Source organism: Zonotrichia leucophrys, chromosome 20 (genome assembly GCF_028769735.1).
Source record: "Zonotrichia leucophrys gambelii isolate GWCS_2022_RI chromosome 20, RI_Zleu_2.0, whole genome shotgun sequence".
In the NCBI taxonomy this organism is placed as follows: domain Eukaryota; kingdom Metazoa; phylum Chordata; class Aves; order Passeriformes; family Passerellidae; genus Zonotrichia; species Zonotrichia leucophrys.
Genome location: NC_088189.1, coordinates 15,072,701 through 15,096,669, shown reverse-complemented (window position 1 = coordinate 15,096,669; position 23,969 = coordinate 15,072,701). Strand labels below are relative to the sequence as shown.

General features: G+C 56.7%; 2 protein-coding genes across 2 annotated transcripts; one reads left to right on the top strand and one right to left on the bottom strand.

Moving 5' to 3' along the window:
* Positions 1–236: 236 nt before the first annotated feature.
* Positions 237–15,763, bottom strand: LOC135456231 (sacsin-like). The gene is made up of 7 exons (XM_064729974.1): positions 15,697–15,763; positions 13,668–13,755; positions 13,391–13,493; positions 13,025–13,171; positions 11,329–12,655; positions 10,991–11,079; positions 237–10,505 (listed from the first exon to the last, which is right to left on the bottom strand). The coding sequence occupies exons 1-7, from the start codon at positions 15,717–15,719 to the stop codon at positions 460–462; spliced, it is 11,823 nt and encodes a 3,940-aa protein (XP_064586044.1). The 5' UTR covers positions 15,720–15,763; the 3' UTR covers positions 237–459.
* Positions 15,764–15,893: 130 nt separating this feature from the next.
* Positions 15,894–23,848, top strand: LOC135456323 (leukocyte immunoglobulin-like receptor subfamily A member 1). The gene is made up of 8 exons (XM_064730106.1): positions 15,894–15,910; positions 16,789–17,041; positions 17,467–17,526; positions 21,710–21,920; positions 22,014–22,049; positions 22,249–22,518; positions 22,750–23,025; positions 23,631–23,848. The coding sequence occupies exons 4-8, from the start codon at positions 21,890–21,892 to the stop codon at positions 23,792–23,794; spliced, it is 777 nt and encodes a 258-aa protein (XP_064586176.1). The 5' UTR covers positions 15,894–15,910; positions 16,789–17,041; positions 17,467–17,526; positions 21,710–21,889; the 3' UTR covers positions 23,795–23,848.
* Positions 23,849–23,969: the final 121 nt, after the last annotated feature.

Here is a 23,969-nt window from a genome sequence, read left to right as displayed (position 1 = left end):
CAGTGATCCCCCTGACCCATGGGATTTTTATCACATTTTCTTCTCCTTTTCAGTCAAAGAGGGGAAGTAATGGAGTGGCTCAGTGGGCACCTGGCTAGACAAAATTGACCCACCACAGCTCTCCAAATGCCTTCATCACCACCTCCACCTTCAACACCCATTGCCCATGACTTCTTCATGTCCCTGACTCCACTGTCAGTGAAGGATATCTACCAGCACTGCAACATTTATTTTGCACTTTATTTACTGCACACTCAAGACATGCCAATGGCTCAGGCTACTCTGTGATGTCCAGTGGTCTAGGCCTTCATCTGCCACCAAAACTCCCCTACCAGGGCTGGACAGTCTGGAATTGCCTGTGGCAAGTCCATGGTGAGTCCACAACAGGTCCATGGTGGGTCTCTGATGGGCGCCTGGTGGTCCTTTGCCCCAGGTGCCATGCCCCTTGGTAGGGACCTCTCACTTTCTGCCCACATGGTTCTTCAGTGTCACCAGCACTTCCTGTGCCCGCTTCAGGACCTCCTCCTCATCCACACTGGGGAAGGCCTCACTGGGGGTCATGGGAAAGGGATGGTAACTCGGGTACTGTGTGGCTTTGCCGTCCACACCGCAGTCACACAACCACTGCACATCCAGGACGAGGCCCCTCAGCTCCGGCTCCTCGGCCTCCAGGCTTCGGGCCATGCCCATCAGCCCCCTATGGCCCGCAAAGGCTCCCCCGTGGCAAAGCACGGCCGCCACCAGCGCCTTCTCCAGGGCCTGGTGCACTTTGAAGAGCACCCAGTTGGGGCAGCTGTGCAAGATGTCATTGCTGGCTGCCTGCAGGTCACTCGTGGCCTGACACAACCAACGCAGGGCCTCAGGGATGGACGGAGTCAGGACCATGAGCTCCTCACTGCTCAGCAAGGAGCCACTGCCTCCCTGCCCATGGTGCCAGGGCGCGCTCACAGGTTTGTATTGGCCCCGCACCTTTGGCCCCCTGACACCATGCAGAGGCCTCATTGCCAGGCTGGGATCCTTCCATGGCCCCTCTTCTGCCACAGCTTCAGCCCCCTCCTGCAGCCTCTTCTCTGGCTCTGGTGCCACACCCACCAGTGCCACATTGTTCTCCTCCAGAACCAAGGCAATTTCCTGCGGCTCCTGGCAGACCAGCATTTCACGCAGCACAGACAAAGCATGTGTCTCCAGCTGCCCACCCAGGATGTTATTGATCTCCTGCACCAGCGTCTCCACCACCCTCAGCTGCTGCCGGTTCAGCGCCATCTCTGCGTGCTGGATGTAGAAGAGCCGCTGGGCACCACCAGACAGGCACACGTGGATAACCTGCGACTGGGAGCTGCCCTCCACCTTTGCCCTGCTGTGCACCAACACCGTGCGGATGTCCTTGCAGCACTGCACTTTCACCTGCTCCACTGCAAAGCCACCATCCCCCTCCATTCCCATCATAGCATTGGGGGTCTGCCACTGCAGCAGGGACGCCAGCCCCAGCCTAAACCACGGGGATACCAGCAGGGTCTGCAGACGCCTCTGCGCAGGACACTGAGAGCCATACTGACACGGCTGTGGACCACCCTCCTCCAGCTGCTTCTCTGTCACCTCTGAAAGCATCCGTGGCTGCAGGTGTGGTGGCAGCCTTTGCAGCAGCCACCTGGCATTACACCCAGACACTGGCAGTGCAGCCATGAACACAAAGGTCTTCTCCAGGGCCCGAGCAGTCTCTGAGGGCACACAGTCGTTGAAGCAGAGTTTGTGGGACAGTTCCAGGCAGTCAGCAGTGCTCAGCAGGTACAGCTCAGCCACAGCAGAGCAATCAGGGGGCTCTGGTTCCTCCCGCAGCAGCTGGAAGAAATGCTGTGTGGCCACCAGGACCGTCTTCTTCTGGCTACTGGAAAGGGTCCCACTGCCATGGCTCTCCTGGTAGATTTGGGCCAGGACACGGCTGTAGTGAGTTAGTGTGGGGACAAGGACAACGCCAAGGTGTTGCAGGAGATCTCCAAAGACAGCCATTTGGGGATGAGGCGTGAGGAGGTAGGGGTAAAAGTCAGCCTCATCTGGGAGTGCTGCCACCACCTGCCATGGCCTGGCCATGTCGCATGGCTTGGCCAGCACCACGGCCAGCTCAGCGAGGTGCTCTGCATCCACCTCCTCCAGATGGTCCTGCAGGAAGCTGTAGATGCTGTGGAGCACCTTGGCCCGTGTGCTTAGCTGTCCTTGTGTCGAGCAAGCTGCCCTGCACACATGTTCCAGGTTGGCCACCACCAGGGCAGTGGGTATCTCTACAAGGACTCCCATGGCCTTCAGGGACGTCTCCTCAAGTTCAAGGGATTTTTGCAGCATGGTGGCTGATGTCCACAGGAGTTCAGCCACATTTTTGCAGTAGGAAACGCTGCCTTTCAGAGCCACGGCCTTAGTGCAGTCTGCAAAAGGAGGATGAAGGTTCATTAAGTCTGGGGGGATATCCAGAGGAGGCAGGAATTGGATTGAGGCAATTTTACTCAGGAAACCCTGTGACTCAGGATTTTTCAACAGGATTGGAAGTTGCTTGGCCATCTCCTGCTGTCGCTCCAGCAGTTCTGCAGCATGGCATGTAGCCTGAGTGGCTTCACGCTCTATCTCCTCAGCCAGTGCCACAAAATCCTCTACAGAGAGGCTGGTGCGGACACCTGCCTCAAGTAAGAACTGCACAATTTCTTTCTGGTTCAAACGTAGCTCTTTAAAGAAAGATTCAGGCACAAAGCGGTTTTGGAGCCGCAGGGTGTGGAAGGAGGGCATGTCACAGTAGAAGTAGGAGGCCAGGCGCAGTGTTCCGTGGGCATCTGGTATAAAGGCCACTTTTTGAAAAGCTGCCACAATGGCCTCCACGCTCTCAGCATCACAGAAAGATTTCAGGACAAAGAACAATCGTACAGCTTCCATGAGGTTTTGCCATGTGAGCTGGGACAGCCGGGGAAGTACCACAGTCATGAAGAGCTTTTGGTCATCTGTGACCTCCCACTTCAAACACTCAGCCAGCCATTCGTGGAACGAGCTTAGTGTGAGAAGCACCATGTCTTTGTCCAAGTCATACAGGGCTTGGGCATTCAAGGACACCATTTTGGGGAGTAACAGCACCTTGCGGTAGGGAGCCACATCTACATAGCCCCCCCCAAACTTCTGGAAGAGAGGCAGGTGCTGGAGCTGCTCCAGTGCACGTGAATCCAGCTTTTCCTTTCCCTGCAGGACAAACCTTAGCAGGGCTGACAAATCCTCCTCCTCTAAATCCCCCCAGCAGAGATCAGCTCTTGTGTCTGCCAGATGGGCCACTATAACCCCAGGATCTGTGACCTGCAGTGCCCTTGGCTTCAGGAAATGGTAGGCAAAACTCCAGGGCAGCAGGGACTCATGGAGCACAGGGATGCCCATTTTATGCAGCACTTTTCCCACTTCAGAGTAACACTCATAAAGAACCTTGGAGAGGGAGGATAGTGGCAGTAGGTGCTTTGAGTCTTTCTTATTCCCCTGAACAGGCAGCACTGCCATATTCTGGAGATGATTCATGAATGACTCCATGGCGGAATCTGAGGTATCGGAGCGGACCACCTTCTCAAAGAAGGTCCACAGCCCCCCGAGCCACTTTTCTCCCTCTTCGGTCCACTTCCACTGACCCAACACCTCCTGGATGAGTGGTATGGCCTGTGGGAGGTCAAGTTCCTTCACAAAGCAAGGTGGGATCCATGCAGAAACACACTTTTGGGCAAAACGGTGGCTGTGCTTGGGGAAGAGGTCGGCAAAGGAGTTCTTGAAGACAGGGTGGTGGCTACTGCAAGCATGCAGAAGACCATCTTCTGTGGCCAGCAAGGGCAGGCCTTCCAGGATTGCCTTGTCCCCATCCTCGTGAGTACCTTGGGAGCGGCTGTTCCGTCCTGTTAAGTATCGCAGCAGGTAGGCGCAGCTCTTTGGGGTCCTCAGGGGTGTGTCAGCCAGCTTGCAGGGCACAGGCAGAGCCAGGGCCTTGAGGAAGCACCGGAGAGAGTCTGGCCCTAAGACAACAGTGTTCACTTGGGCTTCAATGAACTCCTCGCGGATCTGCTGCAGGCGGGGGAATGGGGGAACCAGTTTCATGTTCAGTTGCTCCAGCACTTTCTGGATTTCTGGCTGAGGCATCTCCTTGAGGAAGTATGGCTCTGTTAGTATGTCCCCTCCACCTGGAGATGCCCAGGTTATTGTCACCCTGTCAGATGACTCCCTGTACACAGGCACAAGGGGCAGGCGTTTATGACTGAGGTACTTGTAGACCTCTCTCACCATGTCCTGGAACATAGGTAACACACTTTTCATAAGAGGGAAAAACTGGAGGAAGTGGGAGTCCAGGTGCAGCTGGCAGAGTCCCAGGGACTGATTCCAGAGCTTTTCTGGCTCCAGGGCTTTCCACTGCCTGGTGAGAAAGTAACAGTATAGTGGAACCACCAAGCGCCGGAGCAAGAAGCCATTCCAGGTTGCCCCTGTGCCGCCTTTGTCCCAGTGGAGACTGCACCTGGCTGCATCCACAGAGAAGTTTGCATTGATGTGCAAAGGCAGCTCAGTGACTAAGGGCAGTGGGAGGGTGCAGAAGGCTCTGCCCCTGACCCGGTTCAGAGGCTCCAGGCGGGCAGCCACAGCCCCATAGGGCAGCCATTTAAGCTCTGGAGACTCCTCAGCCCCATCCTCCACCCCAATTTGGGAGATCACCTGCCACAAACTTGTGGTCTTGGTCCTGTTATTTTTGACTTTCATGGTATAGGAGAGAGGGGTGGGGCTGTTCCCATCCAAGGCTTGGCTTAATCTTGCTTGAAAATCCCGTCTCAACTTTGCATCATCCTCTGTGAGCTCCGTGGTTACCCGCAGTTTCTCCACCAACTCTTTCCCATCTGGGGGGATCTCAGAGAAGATGATGGTGTGGACATGCCGGAGGAAGAGCACCAAGTCCTCACCTTCCTTAGCCAGTGTTTCTTCCATGTTCTTGAGGTCTTGGTCTCGCACGACAATGTCAGACACCCTGGACTTGGCAGCCTCATCTGCAGTGCGGAGCGGCAGCCGGAAAAGGACGCCCTGTTTCAGGTTGAAGAAGGATGGTAGGAAGGTGTCATAAATGTCTGGAAAATTCTTCTTGAAGTCAGTGTTGACAGCAAACATGCTACCAGGCTTCTCAGTTGTGGCTGTGGGCAGATAGAAGAGATGGGGATCAGAGACACACAGGGTACTGTCTCCGGTCAGGAAGGCTGGGCAGTCAGTAAAGTGGTAGACAGTGTTGAAGCCAAGGCCATATTTGCCTGTGACATCCTGACGGTCTTGCTTGCTACCGACCCCCAGATGCTGAATGCCTTTAATGTCCTGCTCCTGGAAGGGGCGATCATTGTAGATGCAGAGGGCAGGGCCCTGCAGGGTCTTCCATTCCTCACTAAAAGTGGCCTTTGCTGGGTGCTGCCGGCGGTCCCACACAAAGTGCAAAAGCCCCGCACCAGCATCATCCGCGTTCTGGAGCACCTCCTTCACCAGATCAGGAGTGGGGTACTCCTTCAAGATGTTCTTCAGTCGCGTTGGCAAATCTTCATGGGGACCAAATGGCTGTGCCCAGAGGCTCAGGTGATCAGTGTTGACTACACACCTCTCCACTGCTCGGTGGCGTGTGGTGGTCACCCCACAGTGCAGGGCTGCCTCTCGGGACAGCTGTTTATGGCACAGCAGGACATCTCTGTCCAACGGCATCCATGGTGCATCATTGAAGTAGAGCTTGTCCCGTGGGTGTAAAATGCCCTCCTCATCAGGTAGAAAGAGTTGCTGGGTCTGGCAGGCATCAGGCTGGTTGCCATCTTCCATCAAGCCACAAGACACAAGCCGCAGGGCCAGATTCAGCTCCGCAGCAGGCAGTGGCTTTCCAGCATGTGTCTCTGCCAGGGTGCAGAGCACTCGGGCATAATCATCCCAGGTGAATGTGTGGCGCAGCCCCACACACTCCCAGAGCTCTCTGTAGGGCTTGTACTGGTCTTGAAGTTGATGAAGGTATGGGGCAGCCTCAAATAACAGTGTCTCAGCCACAGCTGTGACTGGCACAAAACGGGAGCCCACCAAGATGAAGGGCTCCCCTGGGGCCACTGCAGATGCCACCTCATCCCGGCTGGAGGGATGTTCCTGGAGCAGCATGTTCAGGTGCTTATAGCAGCAGTTGGTGTTGTTCTGCAGGGTCTCCAAAGGGAGGGTGTTGGAGAAACGACAGAGTGCTCGCAGCTGCTCAAGGACCTGAGCTGATGGTACCTGCCGGTCCAGCCCCAAGAAGGACGCTACATCCTTGGAGAGGCTGAAGTTTTCCCCCAGCATTTTAGTAGCCAAGATAGGCTGGATGAGTCCCACTAGTGGCTCATGGAGGTGATGGTACAGCTGGGCAGCTGGCAGCAGCACAGGGTCACTGGTGTGCTGTGCAGCAGGGAGGAAGGGCACACTCTGGAAAGCGGCCTGCAGGGTGTCATTTGTTCCCTTCTTCACTGCATCCCGAAGTAACTCAAGGATGCAGGCAGCCCTCTGGCAGCCCTGGGCATGATTCTTGGTCCAGACTAGCTGCACAGTCTTTGCCCTCTCCAGCAGCTCTGGCAGAGCCACGGTGTTCTTCACCATGCCCAGTCTCTCTAGTTGGTTTAGTCTCTCCAGGAAGGCATTCCCAGTGGGGAAGCGCCCATCCTCAGGGTTGTATAAAGGGGCAGCACGGCCTCTGGGATGCACCAGGTAATTGATGAACTGCAGGTGGCCATGAGGGGTGACAGGGATGCAGCGCACTGTCTGCAGTACTTTGTCCACACCCTCATGAGACATATCCAGCGCATGGAGCACCAGCAGGTTCCGGTCAACATCAGGGAGATTTTCCAAGTTGGGAAGCACAAGCTCACAGAGAAAGCGGCTCCAGTCATAGGTTCCAGCATCCAGCGCCTTCCCGAGGCCCTCCTGCACCTTCCCAGGCAAGGCCACAGCCAACAGGGGACGGGGCACGGTGATGGCAAAGACTCGCTGTGCCACAGTTCCCAGCTCAGGGTGTCTCTCCACAGCCTGGTGCAGGAAGCGGGCGTCCTGCAGCGAGCACCAGGAGTGGCCATCGGAAAAGAGCCTTGGGCCACTCCTGGCTGCCACAGCCTGGTAGAAACCAGTCACAGCCTCTGTAAAGGGGTAATGGGCAGTGCTAATGTCTGGCCAGAAGAGATGATACTCATAGTTCTTTAACTCGCCTGCCTCGTGCATGGCACGGAGATGGTCCAGTGCCCGGAGCCAGGCCAGTGGCACGGCATTGTGGAGCAGCACCTGGTTCCACTTGCCCCGCTCCGCTGTGCTCCACAGCCCCTTGCGATTTGAGAGGATGCTGAAGGCCCCATGCAGGTGAATTGGCAGCCCTGACATGATTGGCATGGGAAGGTGGCAGAAAACTTGCCCCTTCTCAGCGTCCAAACGTGGCACCCACTTACCATCTTCAGTAGGGGCAAGGGGAAGGGCCACACCAGCCATGGGAAGGGGAGGATGGAGTCCTGCCTGTGTGTTCTGGTGAAACAGTTCCAACAACTCCCCATCACCCTGACACACCAGAGCCAGGTAGTGCCACGTGGTCCTGGATTCCTCCTCACAGGCTGAGAGCTGCTCGATGGCTGCCCAACTTGGGGGATCCCCAGGGGCCCCCAAGTCTCGGATCTCCTTTCTCTGCAGCGTGACCAGAGGCATGGTATCCTCTGCAGAAGTGGCCGTGTCTGGCAGCATCTCCAGGGACAGCTCCCTCACCTTCTTCAGGAAGAGCAGCAGGAGCCGGTTAGAGCCAAGGAAAGCAGTTCCAAGGGACTGGATGCGCTCTGTACCAAAGGCCTCAGAGCAAATCTGTGATGTCACAGCTTCCTCTTCAGTGCGAAAAGGCAAGCGGAAAAGGCTCCCTGGAAAGGGTCCTGGCTCAGGCAGGCAGCACCCAAAGATACCGTGGTAGGGCTGGAACTGCTCAGCAAACACACGGAGGATGCGTGGTCGGCTGGAGAAGTCCAGGCGGATGCCAGGGGAGCCGGCCCTGGGGATGTGCTTGCCCAGATGTGTGCCATTGGGATCAAAGATGAGCAGTGTCTCCCCACTCAGCACTGCTGGCACATCCGTGACACGGTACACAGAGCTGAAGCCCAGCCCAAAGCGCCCAATCCGGCCTGCCTGGCCTTCCTTTGTGGCAGCCCCAATCCGGGTGATGTTCTGGAGGTCATCCTCTGTGAACAGGGCATCGTTGTAGGCCCAAAGGGCTGGGCCGTGGCAGGCAGCCATGCCTGGGTCTAGCAGCCCAGAGGTGGCCTTTCTGCGGCACCGCAGGTCCAGGAGGAAGCGGCACACGGTAGCACTGGCATCCTCTGCGTTCTGGACCATCTCTGTGAAGAGGTCGCCCTCCTCGCCGTACTCCTGGAGGATGTTGCGGAGGCGTCGGGTGATGGGCTCTGAGGGGCCACAGGCTGTGAACGGCTCTGGGCCCAGCACCCGCGTACTGAGACGCTCCGTGCCCAGGAACATGGCTGTGCTGGAAGGCACTGCCTCGTGCACCACCTCTTGAACATCCTCCTCTTCCTCCAGCTCCATGTCCAGGTACACGGCAGAGGCAGCTGGACGGAGGGCAAAGCCTGAGCCCTGAGGGATCCTCACAGGAACCGGCACAGTGCCCTCACTGTGGTGGCCTCGCCTCTGCAGCCACTCCAGGACAGCTACAACCACCTGCAACTCTGCGGCAGTGCCCGCTCTGGAGCTGCGCCTGTCTATGTCCTGCCCCAGGGCGCGCAGGGCTGACACTGCCCTCTCCTCACTCACCCCATCTGCCACTCCCCAAGCCCTGAAGAGGCAGCTGTAGGACAGGAAGTCAGGGGGCACCCGGGGCACCAGCATCCCCAGCTCCAGCTTCTCAGGATAGCCCAGCACAGCATCACGTGGCACGACAAGCCCAGACCCAGTCCACACAACAGCACTATCCGGGGCAGTCCCAAAGGCCTTCAGGTTTTCCTGCATGTGCCAGTAGATGGGCTGGAGAGCACGACCCACCTCATCCATGTTCCTGCGCCCTGCCAGCTTTCTCAGCTGCTCCCACACTCTCTCCGGCGGTGGGGTCTGGCTCAGCCCCAGCTTCTTCTCTGCCTCTGGCACAAAGGCGTCAGTCAGGGGCATGGCAAGCCCCACCAGGGATTGGTACTGCATGGACCTCAGCTCCTTAGGGGGCAGGAAGGGCTGCCCAGTCTCTCCTGTGCACTTGGAGCGAGGCACCCAGGGCAGGGCCTGAAGCTGCCCGAGCTCTGCAGCACTGAAGCCATGCAGTGCCTTGGGGTGGTTGCAGACTGTGATCAGTGCCTCAGCCCGGTCCAGAGCTGCCATGCCACCCTGACTGACTTTTGCTGCAGCTGCTAGGATGTCTGAGGGCAGCACGCACCCCTCACCGTGCCGCAAGCCCACGGCCCTCAAGGCACGGAGGACAGACGGATTGTGGAAGGCAGCAGGAGGAAAGCGCTCGGGTCCCAGCAGCGCCTGCAAGGTGCTGTCACAGGGGTCATAGAGGTCTTGCGGGCATGCCGGGCCATCAGGGGTCTCCAGGAAGGCCAGCGTGCTGCAGGCCTGCTGGAGCGAGGGGCTCTGTGCAAAGACAGTGTCCCCGTGCTGCAGCACCCAGAGCAGCAGAGCCTGCGTCTCAGCTGCTCGCCCCGCATACGCCCCTTGGGCCACGGCTCTGACGGCCTTCAGCATCACACAGGCTGCACTGATGGGAAGCCTCTGCAGCCTCCCGAGGAGCCGCCGGTCAACTTCATCCCGGCACCGCAACACAGCCTCCGGCAGCACCACACCTTGGGGCAGCTCCAGCTCTGGCTCCAGTGCCGGGGTGGCAGCGGCTGGCACCAGCTCCGTGGGCTGTGGGGTGGCCAAGCAGGGCAGGGGCAGAAAGAGGGGCAGAGCAGCCAGAGTGGCCATGTCCTGCTCTGTCAGGGATGGGACGTCTGACAGGTAGTGCCGGAGGGTGACCACATCTGCATCAGGCAGTGAGGCCATGCGGGAGGCCACTGCGGCAGCCTCCTGCCTGCCCAGGGCCCGCAGGGCATTGAGGGGGGATGGAGGCAGGACATAGCGGGGCAGCGAGTGGTGCCACGTGCTTGGTGGCACCACAGGGCAACCCAGGATCTCCAGCACAGAGGCCACCTCAAGTGGCAGGAGCTGCCCCTCCCATGCCTGGAAGATAAGACTGGACTCAGGTATCAGTGGAGCCAGACGGACCGTGGGGGCATCCAGTGAGGACAGGGCTATGAGAGGAAGCCCCTCCAGAGGGCCCAGGTCTTCCATGTGGTGGGCCAGGAATTGCCACAGGGCTGGGAACCAGGAGGCTGGGGGCTGGGGGAGGCCTTGGGCTGGGCACCACGTCACTGGGGTTGAAGACTGGGATGTCCAGGTGGGGGGCAGAGCCAAGCGCAGGGTCTGTACAGTCACGGCTGGATCCAGCAGAACCAGGTTGGAGAAGAGACCTGTGTACAAGAGGCAGAGGCTGCACCAGAAACACGTGGGACCTGAGACCTGGCAGGGGGACACAGGATGGGGGAGAAAGAACCTGCAGTGGATGGGTGGCCCCCATATGGAATTTGGGAGGACCTGGGCTCTGGAGGGATGGTGGATACCTTCAATAGGAGCACAGAGAACCCAGAAACCTCAGGGTGGGTGGGGATATAAGAAAGATATGGGAGGTAAAAAGGTGTTAGGGGGACCAGCACTGGGGAGCACAGAGGTCTTCAGAGGAGGAATACAGTGAGACTCAGCACCTGAGGGAGCACAAAGGGGACAGGGGAATGTGGGAAGAACAGCAAGGACATGGATCCCCAGAGAGACAGGGACGTACAGGGAGATACTGGGGCTGCAGAGGAACCCCAAGGTGTATAAGGCTGCCTGGGCATGTTGGGGCTTAGGGGGGGGCAAGCAGGGACCTAAAGGTGATCCAGGGACCCCCATCTCTTACCCTTCTTGGCAATGCCTCGCAGGAGGCTGTCCAAGCCTGGCTCCAGGTCTGAGGGCAGGAAGGACCCAGCCAAGCCAGGCAGGAGCTCCCTGTGGTGACAAACAGAGGTGCTGGGGGACCAGAGGGGTAATGGGGAGCAGTTTTCTGGACACCTGCCTTAGTTCCCACTTGGTGACACTAGAGAAGGAGGGCAGTGAGCAGCCCAAATATCCAGGGCCAAATATTCAGGTTTGGCCATGCCCCCCCTTCCCAATTCAAGAGCGAGAGCTGTGACTGTGGGCAGCTGGCAGTCCTGCCTACTCTGCAAGGAACGGAGCCGCCGGGGGCCGCGGGCTCACCTGGGGCAGTCGGATGTGTCCACGTAGACAATGGCCGATGCAGTTCCGAAGGCCACGAAGGTTCCGTCGGCGCGGGGCAGGAGGGGGAGGTCGCGGAGCCCAGCATGGCACCCATCCCCAGCCACGTAGCGCAGCAGGGAGAGGCGGCCGGCAGCCGGGAGCGCTGCGGCCCCGTGGCGCCGCAGCACCTCCCGCACGTGTCCCGCTGTGGCCTCCCGCAGACCCTTCGGCATCCCCAAAGCCAGCGCCCTCCACACGTGGGGTGGGACCTCGACCACGGGCTCCCCGGCCGCCACCAGCAAGGCCTGCACCGCCCGCCGTGCGGCCTCATCGCCCGCGGCCGCCGGCAGCAGCACAGCCTCGAGGGCCCGCAGCCGCCCCTGCCCCCCGGCCGGCAGCAGGACGGGGGCGGCCGCCAGCTCCCGGCACACACGGCTCACCAGGCTGTGCATCCGGCCGCAGCTGGGCGTGCGCTCAGGGTCCGGCCACAGGCTGTAGGCATCTGCACCGGGCAGGGCCACGGCCACGGCGGCCAAGGGGCTGTAGACACGGGGCAGGAGGTCGAGCAGTAGCAGAGCATTCCAGCGGGCATCTTCCTCACCCTCCTCGCCCTCCTGGGGCCAGCGCAGGTGGCGGCGATCATCGGAGAGGGCAAAGGGAGCGCTGGCATGGACGGGCAGCCCCGTGGCCGTCTCGTCGGTGGCTGGCAGTGGCAGGAAGCAGCAGAGCCGCCCTTGGCAGGCCCCGCGGAGGGGGTGTGCCAGGCTCAGCTCAGGGCAGCACCCCAGCCGTGTGCCCAGAGCCACGGCTGGCTCCTCAGTGGCCCTGCCTGTGGCCACCAGCCACTCGCTCCCAGCACCCACCTCATCCCCGCGCAGGGCCACCAGGCACCACTCCAGACTCAGCCCCTCAGCCCCTGATGGCACCGGGACAGGGAGAGGCTGAGGGGATGCCTCAAGTGTTCCCATGAGTGTCTGGACCCCGTCAGGGGCCACACGGTGCAGGGCCACACGGCGGACATGGCGGAGGAAGAGGAGGGCAAGAGGGGCCTCTGTGAGGAAGGTCTGGATGAGGTTGCAGATGCGCTCAGGATCGGAGACCCCTGCAGCAATTTCTGAGGGTTGCCGGCGAAGGGGGAAGCGGAAGAGGGTGCCCTGGGCTGAGGCACGGTGTTGTCCTACAGCTTCCAGCCCAGCCCAGAAGGGCTCGAAAAGGCCAGGAAGGTCCTGGGCCTCAGAGATGTCCCAGCGCTTGCCACCACCAGGCAGCACCTGGCATTCGGGGTCCAGCACCCCCAGGTACGGGGGGCTCAGCACACCTGGCAGGTCTGGAGACATGGGAACCATGAGGCCACAGAGATGACATGGACACCACTGCCTTCCCAGATCATCCCAACTCATCAATGCCCACACAATGGCCTCAAGTTTATCCCCATGGTGCCTCCCATTATCCAAAGCTTAATCCCAATTCACCAGTCCTCCCTCTGTTTGTCCCCCTAGCCCTGCTCTCCATTTCCAGCCAGCCTCCCGATGCTCCAGGTTTCCTCACTTTGGACACAGCCCTCTGTTTTGCACACCCCCAGTGCTCCCAGTTCTCCCCAGCACCTGTATTTCAGTGCCTCCAGTAAAACCCACACCCAGTAAAACCCACACCCACACCCAGTTCAGTCCCAGCTGAGGCTCTCAGTGCCACTCACCGGTGAGGTGGTAGACAGAGATGAAGCCCAAGCCGAAGCGCCCCACGCTGCGGGGATCCTCCCGCTTGTGTGACACCCCTGGGCGCTGAATCCCTGTCCAGTCCCGGGCCGACATCACGGCGTCGTTGTAGGCCAAGAGAGCTGGGCCTGGCGGTCAGCACCATCCATGGGTTAGGGGCAATTGGGACATGGAGTGGGAATTGTCATTCACACTCACTGTCCCCACAAGCTCCAGTCCCACAAAACCCCCCTCAGCAGCACTGAGTCCTACCAGTACCCTCAGTGCCCCCAGCACATCCCAGAACCAGCCAGGGCCACTCCAGGGCTTCATCCAGTTTTTCTCCCAGTGCCCACAGTGCCTCTCACCCTGGGTGCCCTCCAGTCCCCCTCCAGTGATGTCGAACTCCCGCTCGTCAGACACAAACACAACCTCATTAGCGCCGGCATCGTCCGCGTTCTGCACCAGCTCCTGGAATTACAGATCAGGGCTCATTCACCTGGGCCCTCCAGGCCCTGAGAAGAGCATTGACCCCCTCTCCCAGCTGGGCACCAAGGTCCTGGGGCTGGTGGGACCAGCCCCACTGCCTGCAGTGCCTGCCCTGCTGGGCAGGAGATCCCAGATGGGGTTCCCTGGGGGTCTGACCTTGAGGATCTGCCCTCCATCTGGGTACTTCTGCAGGATGCTGTGCAGGTAGTCAAGGAAGGTGGGTGCCCGCTGGCAGAAGGTGTCCCTGTAAAGCAGAGAGAGGGAGAGAAGGTGGGGGAAGCTCTGTAACCAGGACACCCACATCCTCCTTGGATCCCACAGCATGTGCCTCTGCTTGGAAAGGGTCAAGGACCCCATCTCCTTCCAGGATCCACTGAAACAATCACCTTCAACGACAACAACTACACTTCCCCAAACCCTTATCTCTGCCTGGGATACCACAGAGCACTGGTTTTGGCTGGGATAGAGTTAATTTTCTTGCCAGAAGTGTGTACAGGGCTATGTTCAGGATTTAGCATGACAGTGTCAGTTGCACACAGATGTTTGAGTTGGAGCCCAGTCAAGGACTTTTCAGTGCCCCATGCTCTGCCAGCAAGGGGAGGCACAGCCAGGAGACCCAACCCCGACTGGCCAGAGGGATATTCCGGACCCCAGAACCTCCTGCCCAGTACAGAAACTGGGAGGGGGTTGGCCAGGAGTCACCAATCCCTGCTGTGGGATGGGTGGGGCATTGGGCAGTGGGGCATGAGCAACTATTGGGCATTGCTGGTTTCTCTTGGGTTTTATTCCATTCTCTCTCCTTTTCATTACTATTAGTAGCAGCAGTAACATCAATATATTTAGTTTTGTTTCAATTATTGAACTGTTCTTGTGTCAGTTCAGAGGTTTTTACCTTTTCTTTTTGATTCTCCCCCACTGGGAACAGTGAGTGGCTTTATGAGATGAGCTCTGGGCAGGGGTTAAACTGTCCTGAGGGTCTGGGTAAGCAGAGAGTATTGGGAAGGGGAAGGGGAAGGGGAAGGGGAAGAGGAAGAGGAAGGGGAAGGGGAAGGGAAGGCTGAGCTGGGAGATTTGTCTCATGGCTTGGCTCTCGCAGAAAAGCCTAAAGGTGTAATTATTGGTAGTTCCCACTGGATGGCTCCCGAACCCAGCGGGGACGGCAATGCCGAGCACAGCCGGCAGCTTTGATCCAGCCGTCCTCTCGTACCACAGCCCCGTGTTATCAACCACAACAGTGATAACCTTAGCCCAGAGCCAGGGAGGATGAACATTCCCATGGGACCACGCACACCAGGAAGGGTTTTATAAAATGCACCTGTGAGCGCACGGGCAGGAACTACGAGAGCAAACTGTGACCCACAGCTATTAAATAAATATGAGAAATGCTTACAACTGTGTTTTAACACACTCTGCTCAGATCTCAACTCTTTGTGCCCCAAAGAGAGGACCGTTGTGGTTTAACCCCAGCCAGGAACTCAGTCCCACACAGCCACTCGCTGCTCTGGTGAGACGGAGGAGCGAATCCAGAAAAGGTAAAACCCATGAGTGGAGATAAGAATAGTTAAAAAACTGAAACAAGACTAAATAAATTGATATTACTGCTGCTACTACTATTAAGAATAGTAATGGGAAGGAGAGAGAACAGAATAAAACACAATAGAAACCAGCAGTGCCCAGTAGCTGCTCATCACCACTGACCAATGCCCAGCCCGTTCCCCAGTAGCAATCGCTGGCTCCCAACCCCCTCCCAGTTTCTGTACTGGGCAGGAGGTTCTGGGGTCCGGAATATCCCCCTGGCCAGCTGGGGTCGGGTCTCCTGGCCATGCTCCCCTTGCTGGCAGAGCATGGGACCCTGAAAAGTCCTTGCTTTGGAGTGAGCTCAACAGGGCTCCGATTCAGCATGTTACCAGCATTGTTCTCACTTTGAATACCAAAAACAGCGCTGGAGCAGCTTCTGGGAGAAAATTCTCTCTCTCAGTCAAAACCAAGACATCCAGCAGCCCCTGAAAACCCCTCCCTGTGAGCCCTGACCGCTGCAGTCCCCACCTCCCCCAGTCACCCTTCAGTTCTCCCCAGCACCCCCCGAGCCCCTGCCCCACCAACAGCCCCCCGTGACCCCCAGAGCGCTCCAGCCATGCCCTGTGTGCCCCCACAAACCCCCAGTGATGCCCCCAGACCCACTCACGCCTTCGGCTGCTTGAGGGCCATGGTGGGCACTGCGGGGGACCCCTGCCCACTCCTGGAGATGCTGCTGCTGCTGCTGCTGCTGGTGCCGCCGCTGCCCGGTGTCCCTGCCCGGAGCTCCGGTCCGCCCCCTGCTCCGCCTCCCTGGTCCCGCCTCCCGGACCGAGAGTTTCGTTTCCCCGCTGCAGACGCTCATGCGGGGAAATGTGCTTTTGGTAAGTTTTCAGCAAAAATAGCGGCGGGGAGCAAGGCGACACGAAAGGCAGTGCGCGGGACCGGGGAGGGAACTCGCCTGTGCGGCAGGGAAATGGGAATGTGGATACCTGGATGGGGTATGGGAACACGTGGGTGTTGGATCATATTTTTTTCTGATTTAGAGATGGGGTAACTGAGAGATGTTTTAAAAACTTTTATTCTATTTTCAGTCTCATAAGAAGGGTGAGATAATACAGATGTTATAATTCACATCATCACAATCAGAAGTAAACTATTTCCTAATTACAATACACTATTAAGTGTTTCTTGGCCTATCAGGTTTAGCCACACCATGTTGTAGATGCTTTAAAGCCAATCATCTAAAATGACCCCTCATGGGTCCCACTACAATGCGTCTTTCATGGTTCTGTTTCTCTAAAGTATTTAGTCTTATTTGCAACGCCATCTTTTGAAACTTGTTTCTAGCTCCATTTGTCTCTCACCAATATCTGTCCTGTTCCATGGCATTTCTAAGTCAGCATTTCTTATCTCGAAGTTTGGATGGATGTATACTGTGTGGGCCTTCTGTCAGGCCCTGAGAACTCTCTACAAATCCATTTCCCTCACGTGGGGATGTGGCTACATGGATGTGGAAATATGTAGGGATGCACCTAGAGGGATGTGATATGGGCATGTGTGGGGATATGGCTGCAGGGGTGTGGGGCGTGACTGTGTGGGGACACTGCTGTGGGCCCAGGGCCATCAGGGCCTGGTCTCCTGTCCCAGACTAGCCTGCAGAATCACCCAAACTGTCCTGGGTGAAGGGGCTCTATCTAATGGGTCGTGGGGCCATATGGAGATCACTTGCACTGCAGAGATCACATACGACAAATTTCAGCCCCATGGACTGTTACAGACCATGTGGGGACCACACGACACCACACTGAGCCTGCCTGGACTGCAGAGTGCAGGCACAAAGACCACAGAGACATGAGACCACTTGGAATGTGTGAAGAATGAACCTGCAGGACACGGTGACTCGGGGCAAATGAAGGAGAAATCTCAAGGGATGCAGTGAGGCACCTCTGCAGGGAAGCCTCCTCACCTCTTCCTCCTTTCACCTTGCTGCTGATTGTGATGATGGTGTGCAGGTCAGTGCTCCACGGCTTTGACCCCTCTCCAGGCAGATTCCCATTCCTCCAGGCCCTCATCCCTGTGACTCTCAGAGCTGTGGTGGGACTGCAGATAGCCATGGGCCTCTGCAGGGGTGGGGATGGGTCCTGCAGCGCTGCCAGGAGCCCTGGCCAGCCGGGGACAGAGGGACACAGCAGCGTTGTGCTCCCAGGGCAGGCTGGGGAAGAGAGAAGGGGGTGTTTGGGTGGTGGCATTTGTCCTGCCGTCATTGTAACCATGCTGGAGCCAGGCTATCCCGGGGATGGCTGAACCTGCCCGTGGGAGGTGGGCAATGAATCCCTTGGTTTGCTTTTCTTCCATGTGCAGCTTTTCCTTCCCTTATCAAACACCTTTACCTCAAACACAAGGGGGTTTTTCACTTTGACCATTTGATTCTCTCCAGTGCCCCACCGAGGATCATGTGTGAAGCTCAGTTGTGTCTGGGATTATGCCATGACAGAAGGTAAGTAAAATGAGTCCTTCCCTTGATAGGTGCAATAAAACTGACCCTTCTCTTGCCTGCTTTTTCTCATTTGCTAGTCTGAGAGGTGGACAGAGCAAGCTGAGGCACCTCCTGGGCTGTTTGGAGCAGTTTTGCATGTCTGGACCAAAGCCTTCCTTGTAGTTCTCTCTGGATGTAGCACAGCCAGAACAAACACCAGCATTCAGAGAGGAGGGACAGGGAGGGATCTAATGAGACATTTATTCTCCAGCGTCTCGGCTCTCAGAATTGAAACTGAAAATGAAAGGCAAAACTAGGTAGATAATAAGAAAAGAAAGTAGTCTGACATTATAATTTTTTTTCTCTTTTGGAAAATGCAGGTTCACTAAAAAACCAATAAAAGCTGCTTGTAAGAATCAGTTCTTATTATTTTGAACTAATCTGAAACAACTCAGGTGGAAAAAACATTTTCCTGTTGATATTTTCAAGAAGAATATGTTACTATTTTACAATTCAAGATGACGCTTTTATCACAGTATTTGAATTAATGCATAGTTTCAAGTGTGAAAAATTAAACAAAAAAGAAGATAAAAATATCATTTAAATAAAATATTTTTAAAATTTAATCTTAGGAATGTGCTTTCTTTTGTCTTCTTTAGCAGCATTATTTCCTAAGCTTTTGGCTTTTTTTAAATCACAGTCCTAAACTTTCTGTGACAGGTAAAAAACCATTTGTGGCTTAGTGTGACCGTGGTCACAAGGGTTTTCAGGATGAGAGAGAGATGAGAATGTTGATTCCATGATCAGAAGGCTTGATTTATTATTTTATGATACATATACTACATTATAACTATACTAAAAAGAATAGAAGGAAAAGTTCTCAGAAGGCTCGCTAAGCTAAGAATAGAAAAGAAAAGAATGATAACAAAGGAGCTCTCTCCGACTCTGTCCGAGAGCTCGGTCCTTGATTGGCCATTAATTGTAAACATCCAACATGGGCCAATCACAGGTGCACCTGTTGCATTCCGCAGCAGCAGATAACCATTGTTTACATTCTTTTTCTGGGGCCTCAGCTTCCCAGAAAGGAAAATCCTAAAGAAAGGATTTTTAGTGAAAGGATGTCTGCGACAGCTTAGCTTAATGGTTAAAATCTAAAAATGTCTGTGGCACAACTTGTAGTCAAGGTTGCACCGTGTAGCATTTTGGGTGTACTTCAGTGAACTGTGGGTTGCTGCTGCTTGCCTTGGGAGCCCGAGTGTGCTGCCTCCCTTCAGCAGAGGCAGGTTAGAAGGCTGTGCAGTCTGCCCTGACAATTGTGCAGCCCTTTCCTGGGAAAGCTGCTGCAGGCTGGTTCCTGCTGCAGGCTGGGAGCACGGCTGCACGCTCACCTGGTGCTGTGGGAACAGCAGACAGAGATTACTTCATGCTTAGCTTGTCTGAAGATGCTTCTGCGTTGTTGAGAGTTTGTGATGAGGGCCTCCACCAACAGCCACGGAGAATCCAGGTGGGAAGAGACAGCCAAGGCCAGCGGGGCTACGGGGAGACATGGCTCAGGTGTTACAAACATGATGGTCCCACCAAATCATTGCTGGAGTCTGCTTTGCTGAGCGGGAGCACTGCAGCAGTTGCTGGATTTTGGCAGCAGGGGTGGTTTCTTGTGATGTTTGCATGGTTTGGAAACAGCTTGTATTTCTTTATCCTTCCCTGTTGGTTTTTTGTTTTTTTTTTTTTTTTTTTCTAGTATGGGCATACTTCTGCTCTAGCCAGTGACTTGAGGCTGCAGAATTGAACTGGGGAAGGAAGATAACTGAAAGGAAAACGTCAGGTGATAATGTTTTCCTTCAGAGCCAAAAAAAGAAGAACCTACTGATTTACATATTTGCACTGTAGCCAGGAGTTTGCCTCAATGATCCTGATGGCTCCCTTCCAAGGCAGCATATTCTGTGCTTCTGAGCTGAGAATGTCCAGTGGCAGAAAGGGCTAAACTGGCTGGGTTCAGGAACGCTGGGGACATTGACTCCTGTCAGAGGGTGGCATCCTTGTCTTGTTGGCAATGCAGCTGCTGAGGTGCCAGCTTTGGGCAGTAGAGGGAGGTGTAGCTGCAGCTGGGGGTGAAGCCCAGATCACAGGGCAGTTCTTTGGAGTTGCTGAAGTGGATATGAGGAATCGTCTCCAGCCACATCTTTCCATACTGCCTGTAGAACCGTTTATGGTGGTGAGACTCTGACAGTGCATTGTTCATTAAAGCTTTTGAATTTTAAGCTCAAATGTGCTTGGAGGGATACAGTGAGGGGCACATCCTGTTGGTGCTGTTTGTGGGAGGCCCTGTGTGCCTGCCCACACCTGTGGTACTGGCTCTGTGTGTGTGACCCCCTCTGTCCTCTGGGGACTCACAACTGCTTGGACCTGGGGCCTTGGAGCTGTGGCAGCCTCCTCTCTCTCAGGCTGCTGGATCAGGCAACTCCCAGCAGTGGGGATGGAGGGGGAAAGCTCTTTCCACAGTCCCATGCTCTGGATGTGCACCCCAAGGTCAGTCTCAGGGTGAGGGATGTGAGAAAAGGCTCTGGAGAGGGGAGCAAGGATTCCAGTGTGCCCATGGATGGGCCCACAGCAGTGCCACCAACATCATCCTGGACAGTGGGAGCCAGGCCAGAGCCATGGAATGGCCAGGGCTTGTTCTCTACTGGGCACTGGTGAGCCCAGAGCAGTTTGGTGTGGCCAGTGGGGGCTGTGGGGCTGAAAGGAGCTCCCCAAGGAGATGCTGATGCCTTTTTGGGGGTACCTAAAAACAGAGGCCAGATAAAATTAAGGGAATAATAAGCAGTTCTATTTATTGAAGGGCCTTCAGGCTTTGTTTATTTCAGATAGACAAAGCCCCTCAGGGGCTACACCCAAAATGGACAATGGTCCACAGGTTTTCATAGTTTAATAACTTTTATAAGATTGGTCCATTTGCCTTTTGGGGGTTAATCTTCCAATTACAGCTTCAGGTAATGAAGTCATTACCCCTAGTTTGCTCCCCCCAACTCACTTGTTTGCATTTCTTGGGGCCTGAGACGGTGAGGAGTCCTTGATTGCCAGGCCTGGAGAGGAATTGTTGTGTCTGACCAAAATGGGAAAGCAGCAGCTCACACTGAATATGGAGTTTAGAGTTATACACTAAAGAATTGCAAGATTACAAATATATGAAAAATATAAAAGCTCAAATACTAAGTCATCAATGCCAAGAATTAGTTGCGGCTGGGGGAGGCAAAGGGTGGTTAGACAGGAGAGAGGGCCAGAGGAGGTGCCCAGAACAGGAAGAGGCCATAGGGCACCCTGCTGCCCAAACTTCTCCTTGCCCATGGAATCTCCAAGGGAGACCAAAACGGCTGAAGGGGGAAAAAGGAAAAGGGTAGGAAAGGGTCTGGAAGAAGTACAGCTTTGCCTTTTCCCCCTGGTTTACACCCATATAACCCCCACCCTCCCAGCCCTGAGCCTTCCCTGTTTTTCCTGCAGGGGCCGGTTGTGGCAGAGGCTGCAGATGCAGAGGGGACAGGATGTGCTGCCTGCAGCTCACAGGAGGGCAGGGAGCTACAAACACCTTCAGAGCAGGACTCCTGGCCAAGCTGCACGTGTCCCACACAGCCCCAGTGCCAGGACTCATCCCTTCCCTTCTCCCACATCCAGGGGTGCAAGCGACTGTCCCTGTTTCATTAGCCCCTCACTATTGTCAAAGGGAGCTCTGTCTACATCACTGGCAACCCAGGGAAGATGCAGCTGAGGTGCACCTGGCTCCAGGAGTGGGTGGAAGGCAGCAGCTGTCTGCAGTAAGGACCATGGGTTGCTCCGGTGTGGGACTGAGGGGGTTTGGATGGATGAGGAGTGGGACCAATGCTGTGGGATGCACCCAGACCTACGGGTAGGAGGTGTTGCTGTCCCTCCTGCAAAGATGGACCCTGTAGGCCAGGAAAGGACCAAAAAGGAAGTCAAGTTCCTTCCCTTCTATTTCAATCTGCTGAGCCACCAAACTTGTGGGTTTGTGGTTGCAAAACAAACCCCTATTTCATAAGGCAGAGAAGAAGCCATTTCACCATCAAGTGACCGGACCTAAGAAAGAGAAACAAAAAGTCCTGATAGCCTTTCTCCCAAAGTCTGCCGGGTCTTAAGTTGTCACAGGGGCCCTGCCCTGGGCATGTGACTGGACACTGTGGTTCCCGTTCAGCCACCCCAGCCCTGCAGTCGTGCTGCAGAAAGCCAAGCCGTGGGACAGGAGGCAGCTTGTGACAGCGAGCTTGTGTCAGGAGCCACAAGGAGCCCCGCAGCTGCTCGGTGCCTCTGGCCAACGCTTCCCTCTGCAGAAGCCCTGCTTGAGCCGAATACTGAGGGAGCCAAGAGGGACGTGATGCCACCTGTGACCCGTGTGCTGGCCTTGGGTGAGTGCCAGAGGCTGTGGGGATTCCCAGAGGGCGACGGGAGGTGTTGCCCAGACACTCCATGGAGGTGTTACACGGCTGCTTCTCTTGCAGGCGCTTGGCTGGTGTCACTGGGCGAGGCTACACCAAGTGAGTATCTTGAGGTAGAAGGTAGATGGGGAGTTTGGACACATTTCTGGGCCTACCCAACTCCCAGGGCTCTTCCACAGCCCCCTGGAATAAAACTCACCCTTGTGTGGAGATGGGGCCTGGTGGCAGCCCCGGGCTCACAGCAGGGCAGCTGCTTGGGGGTCCCTGTCTGGCTGGCAGCATCTCTCTCCCTGTGCAGGTGCCCCCACAATTTCCATCTTCCAGAAGCCACCAGGGGTGATCCCACCTGGAGGCTCCACCACCATCTACTGCATTTGCCAGTGCAGCAGTGGGAGCTTTAGGATGTACAAGGGCGGCCACCAGCTCCCCACCCTGGAGCAGAGTGGTGGCAAGGCCGAGTTCTCCATCTCTAATGCCACCTACGAGGACAGAGGTAGCTACGTCTGCCATTACCTGGAGGGAGACACTGAGCTGGCTCGAAGCACTGGACTGGAAGTCTTTGTGGAAGGTGAGGGATGTGCTGTTTCCCCCCTTGTGGGGTCACACGCCCCAGGGCACACCAGGATGCCTGTGGCCATTTCCATGATGGACAAGGTTTTTCTCCTCTTCCCTGGCTTGGGGAGGTGGGGACCACCTTCACCTCTGCCTGAGGCAGTTGGTGGCTTCACAGAGATCCTGGTGCTCCTGGCACCACGTCAGAGCCCTCTGCACCTTCTCACTCCCTCTCCTGTCCTCCCAGAGCTCCGTCTGCCCCGACCCGACCTCTCTGTCCTCCCTGGGCACGAGGTGGATGTGGGAGCTGAGGTGATGTTCCGCTGCACCACCACACAGCCCAGCACCAGCTGTTACCTGTACCTGGAGGGCCAGATGGAAGTGCTGCTGTTCCTCAGGGAACAAGGGAACCACAACTTCTCCCTCGTGCAGAAAGGTCACAGCGGCCGCTACAGCTGCCAGTGCATGAAGGGTTGGAAAGAATGGTCTGCTGTCAGCAACACCCTGGACTTGGTGGTGAGAGGTGAGACATCGCCCCAGCCACATCCTGCTCCACTCTTCCTCCCTGCAATCTGTCACATCCTGGGGGAACTAGAAAGAGTTTAGGGCAGGAAAGCAGCTGTATGAAGGGACCAAGGAGAGGGTTCCAGCTTCCTTCACCTGCGTTTGAGCCTGGCCAGCTCCTCAGAGACCCTATAGATGACCTGGAGACCAAGGTTGCTGGGCTGATAGGTGAGGATAAATGTCAAAGGACACCTCTCCCTGCACCTCCCAGCCCCAGGAACAGTCATAACATCTTGTCACAGCTCAGTGTCACCATCTCGCTGGCAGTGGGCCAGCTTCATGTTTCTTCCCTCCTTTCCATCTTTGGTGCCACTTGGTGGGGTCACAGGTGAGAGGCTGTGAGCAGAGGGTGTCCCAGGGGACAGGGATGTGGGAGGTACATAGGGGGCCCCCTCGGGGCTCTCTTTGCTCCTTAGGAACTTCGCTTTGTCTCTCTTTGGCCGAGGACCTGCCTGGGGTGTCCCCTTGCCCTGTGCGTCCCCTTGGATCCCCTGCTGCCCCCGTGGGAGGACTGGGGTGTCGCAGTGGGTTCCTGGGCAGTGACGGTCCCTTCTGTCCCTGCAGATTACACGCTGTGCAACGCCGTGCGCCTGGCGCTGGCGGCCGCGCTGCTGCTCCTGCTGGGGCTGATCGCGGCCGAGGCGGCGCGGGGCCGCTGCCGGGGCTGGGGGAGCCGCCCGGGCCCCGCCGCGCTCATCGCCCTGCGGACCCCGCGCTGGGATCAATAAACCGGCCCGGCCCTGCCGCCATCCCGGCCTGCTTCTTGTCCCACTCGCGGTCCCTGTCCCTGTCCTGTCCTGGCTGCCGCGGGGGTCCCGCGGGCGGGCGGGCGCTGGAACCCCCGGGAATGCGGAGAGGGGCGGGGGGTTCGCCCCGGGCGGAGCGGGGACCGCTGCACTGACC

What these genes read in the sequence shown, in the direction of transcription:
- LOC135456231 (XM_064729974.1), bottom strand. Translation starts at nt 15,719, where the DNA reads ATGGCCCTCAAGCAGCCGAAGGC. An exon ending in ATGGAGGGCAGATCCTCAAG is followed by an intron (nt 13,494 to 13,667) that starts GTCAGACCCCCA and finishes CTGTAATTCCAG; the next exon opens with GAGCTGGTGCAGAACGCGGA. An exon ending in GGGACTGGAGGGCACCCAGG is followed by an intron (nt 13,172 to 13,390) that starts GTGAGAGGCACT and finishes GCTGACCGCCAG; the next exon opens with GCCCAGCTCTCTTGGCCTAC.
- LOC135456323 (XM_064730106.1), top strand. Translation starts at nt 21,890, where the DNA reads ATGCCACCTGTGACCCGTGTGCTGGCCTTGG. An exon ending in ACTGGGCGAGGCTACACCAA is followed by an intron (nt 22,050 to 22,248) that starts GTGAGTATCTTG and finishes CTCCCTGTGCAG; the next exon opens with GTGCCCCCACAATTTCCATC. An exon ending in CCTGGACTTGGTGGTGAGAG is followed by an intron (nt 23,026 to 23,630) that starts GTGAGACATCGC and finishes CTGTCCCTGCAG; the next exon opens with ATTACACGCTGTGCAACGCC.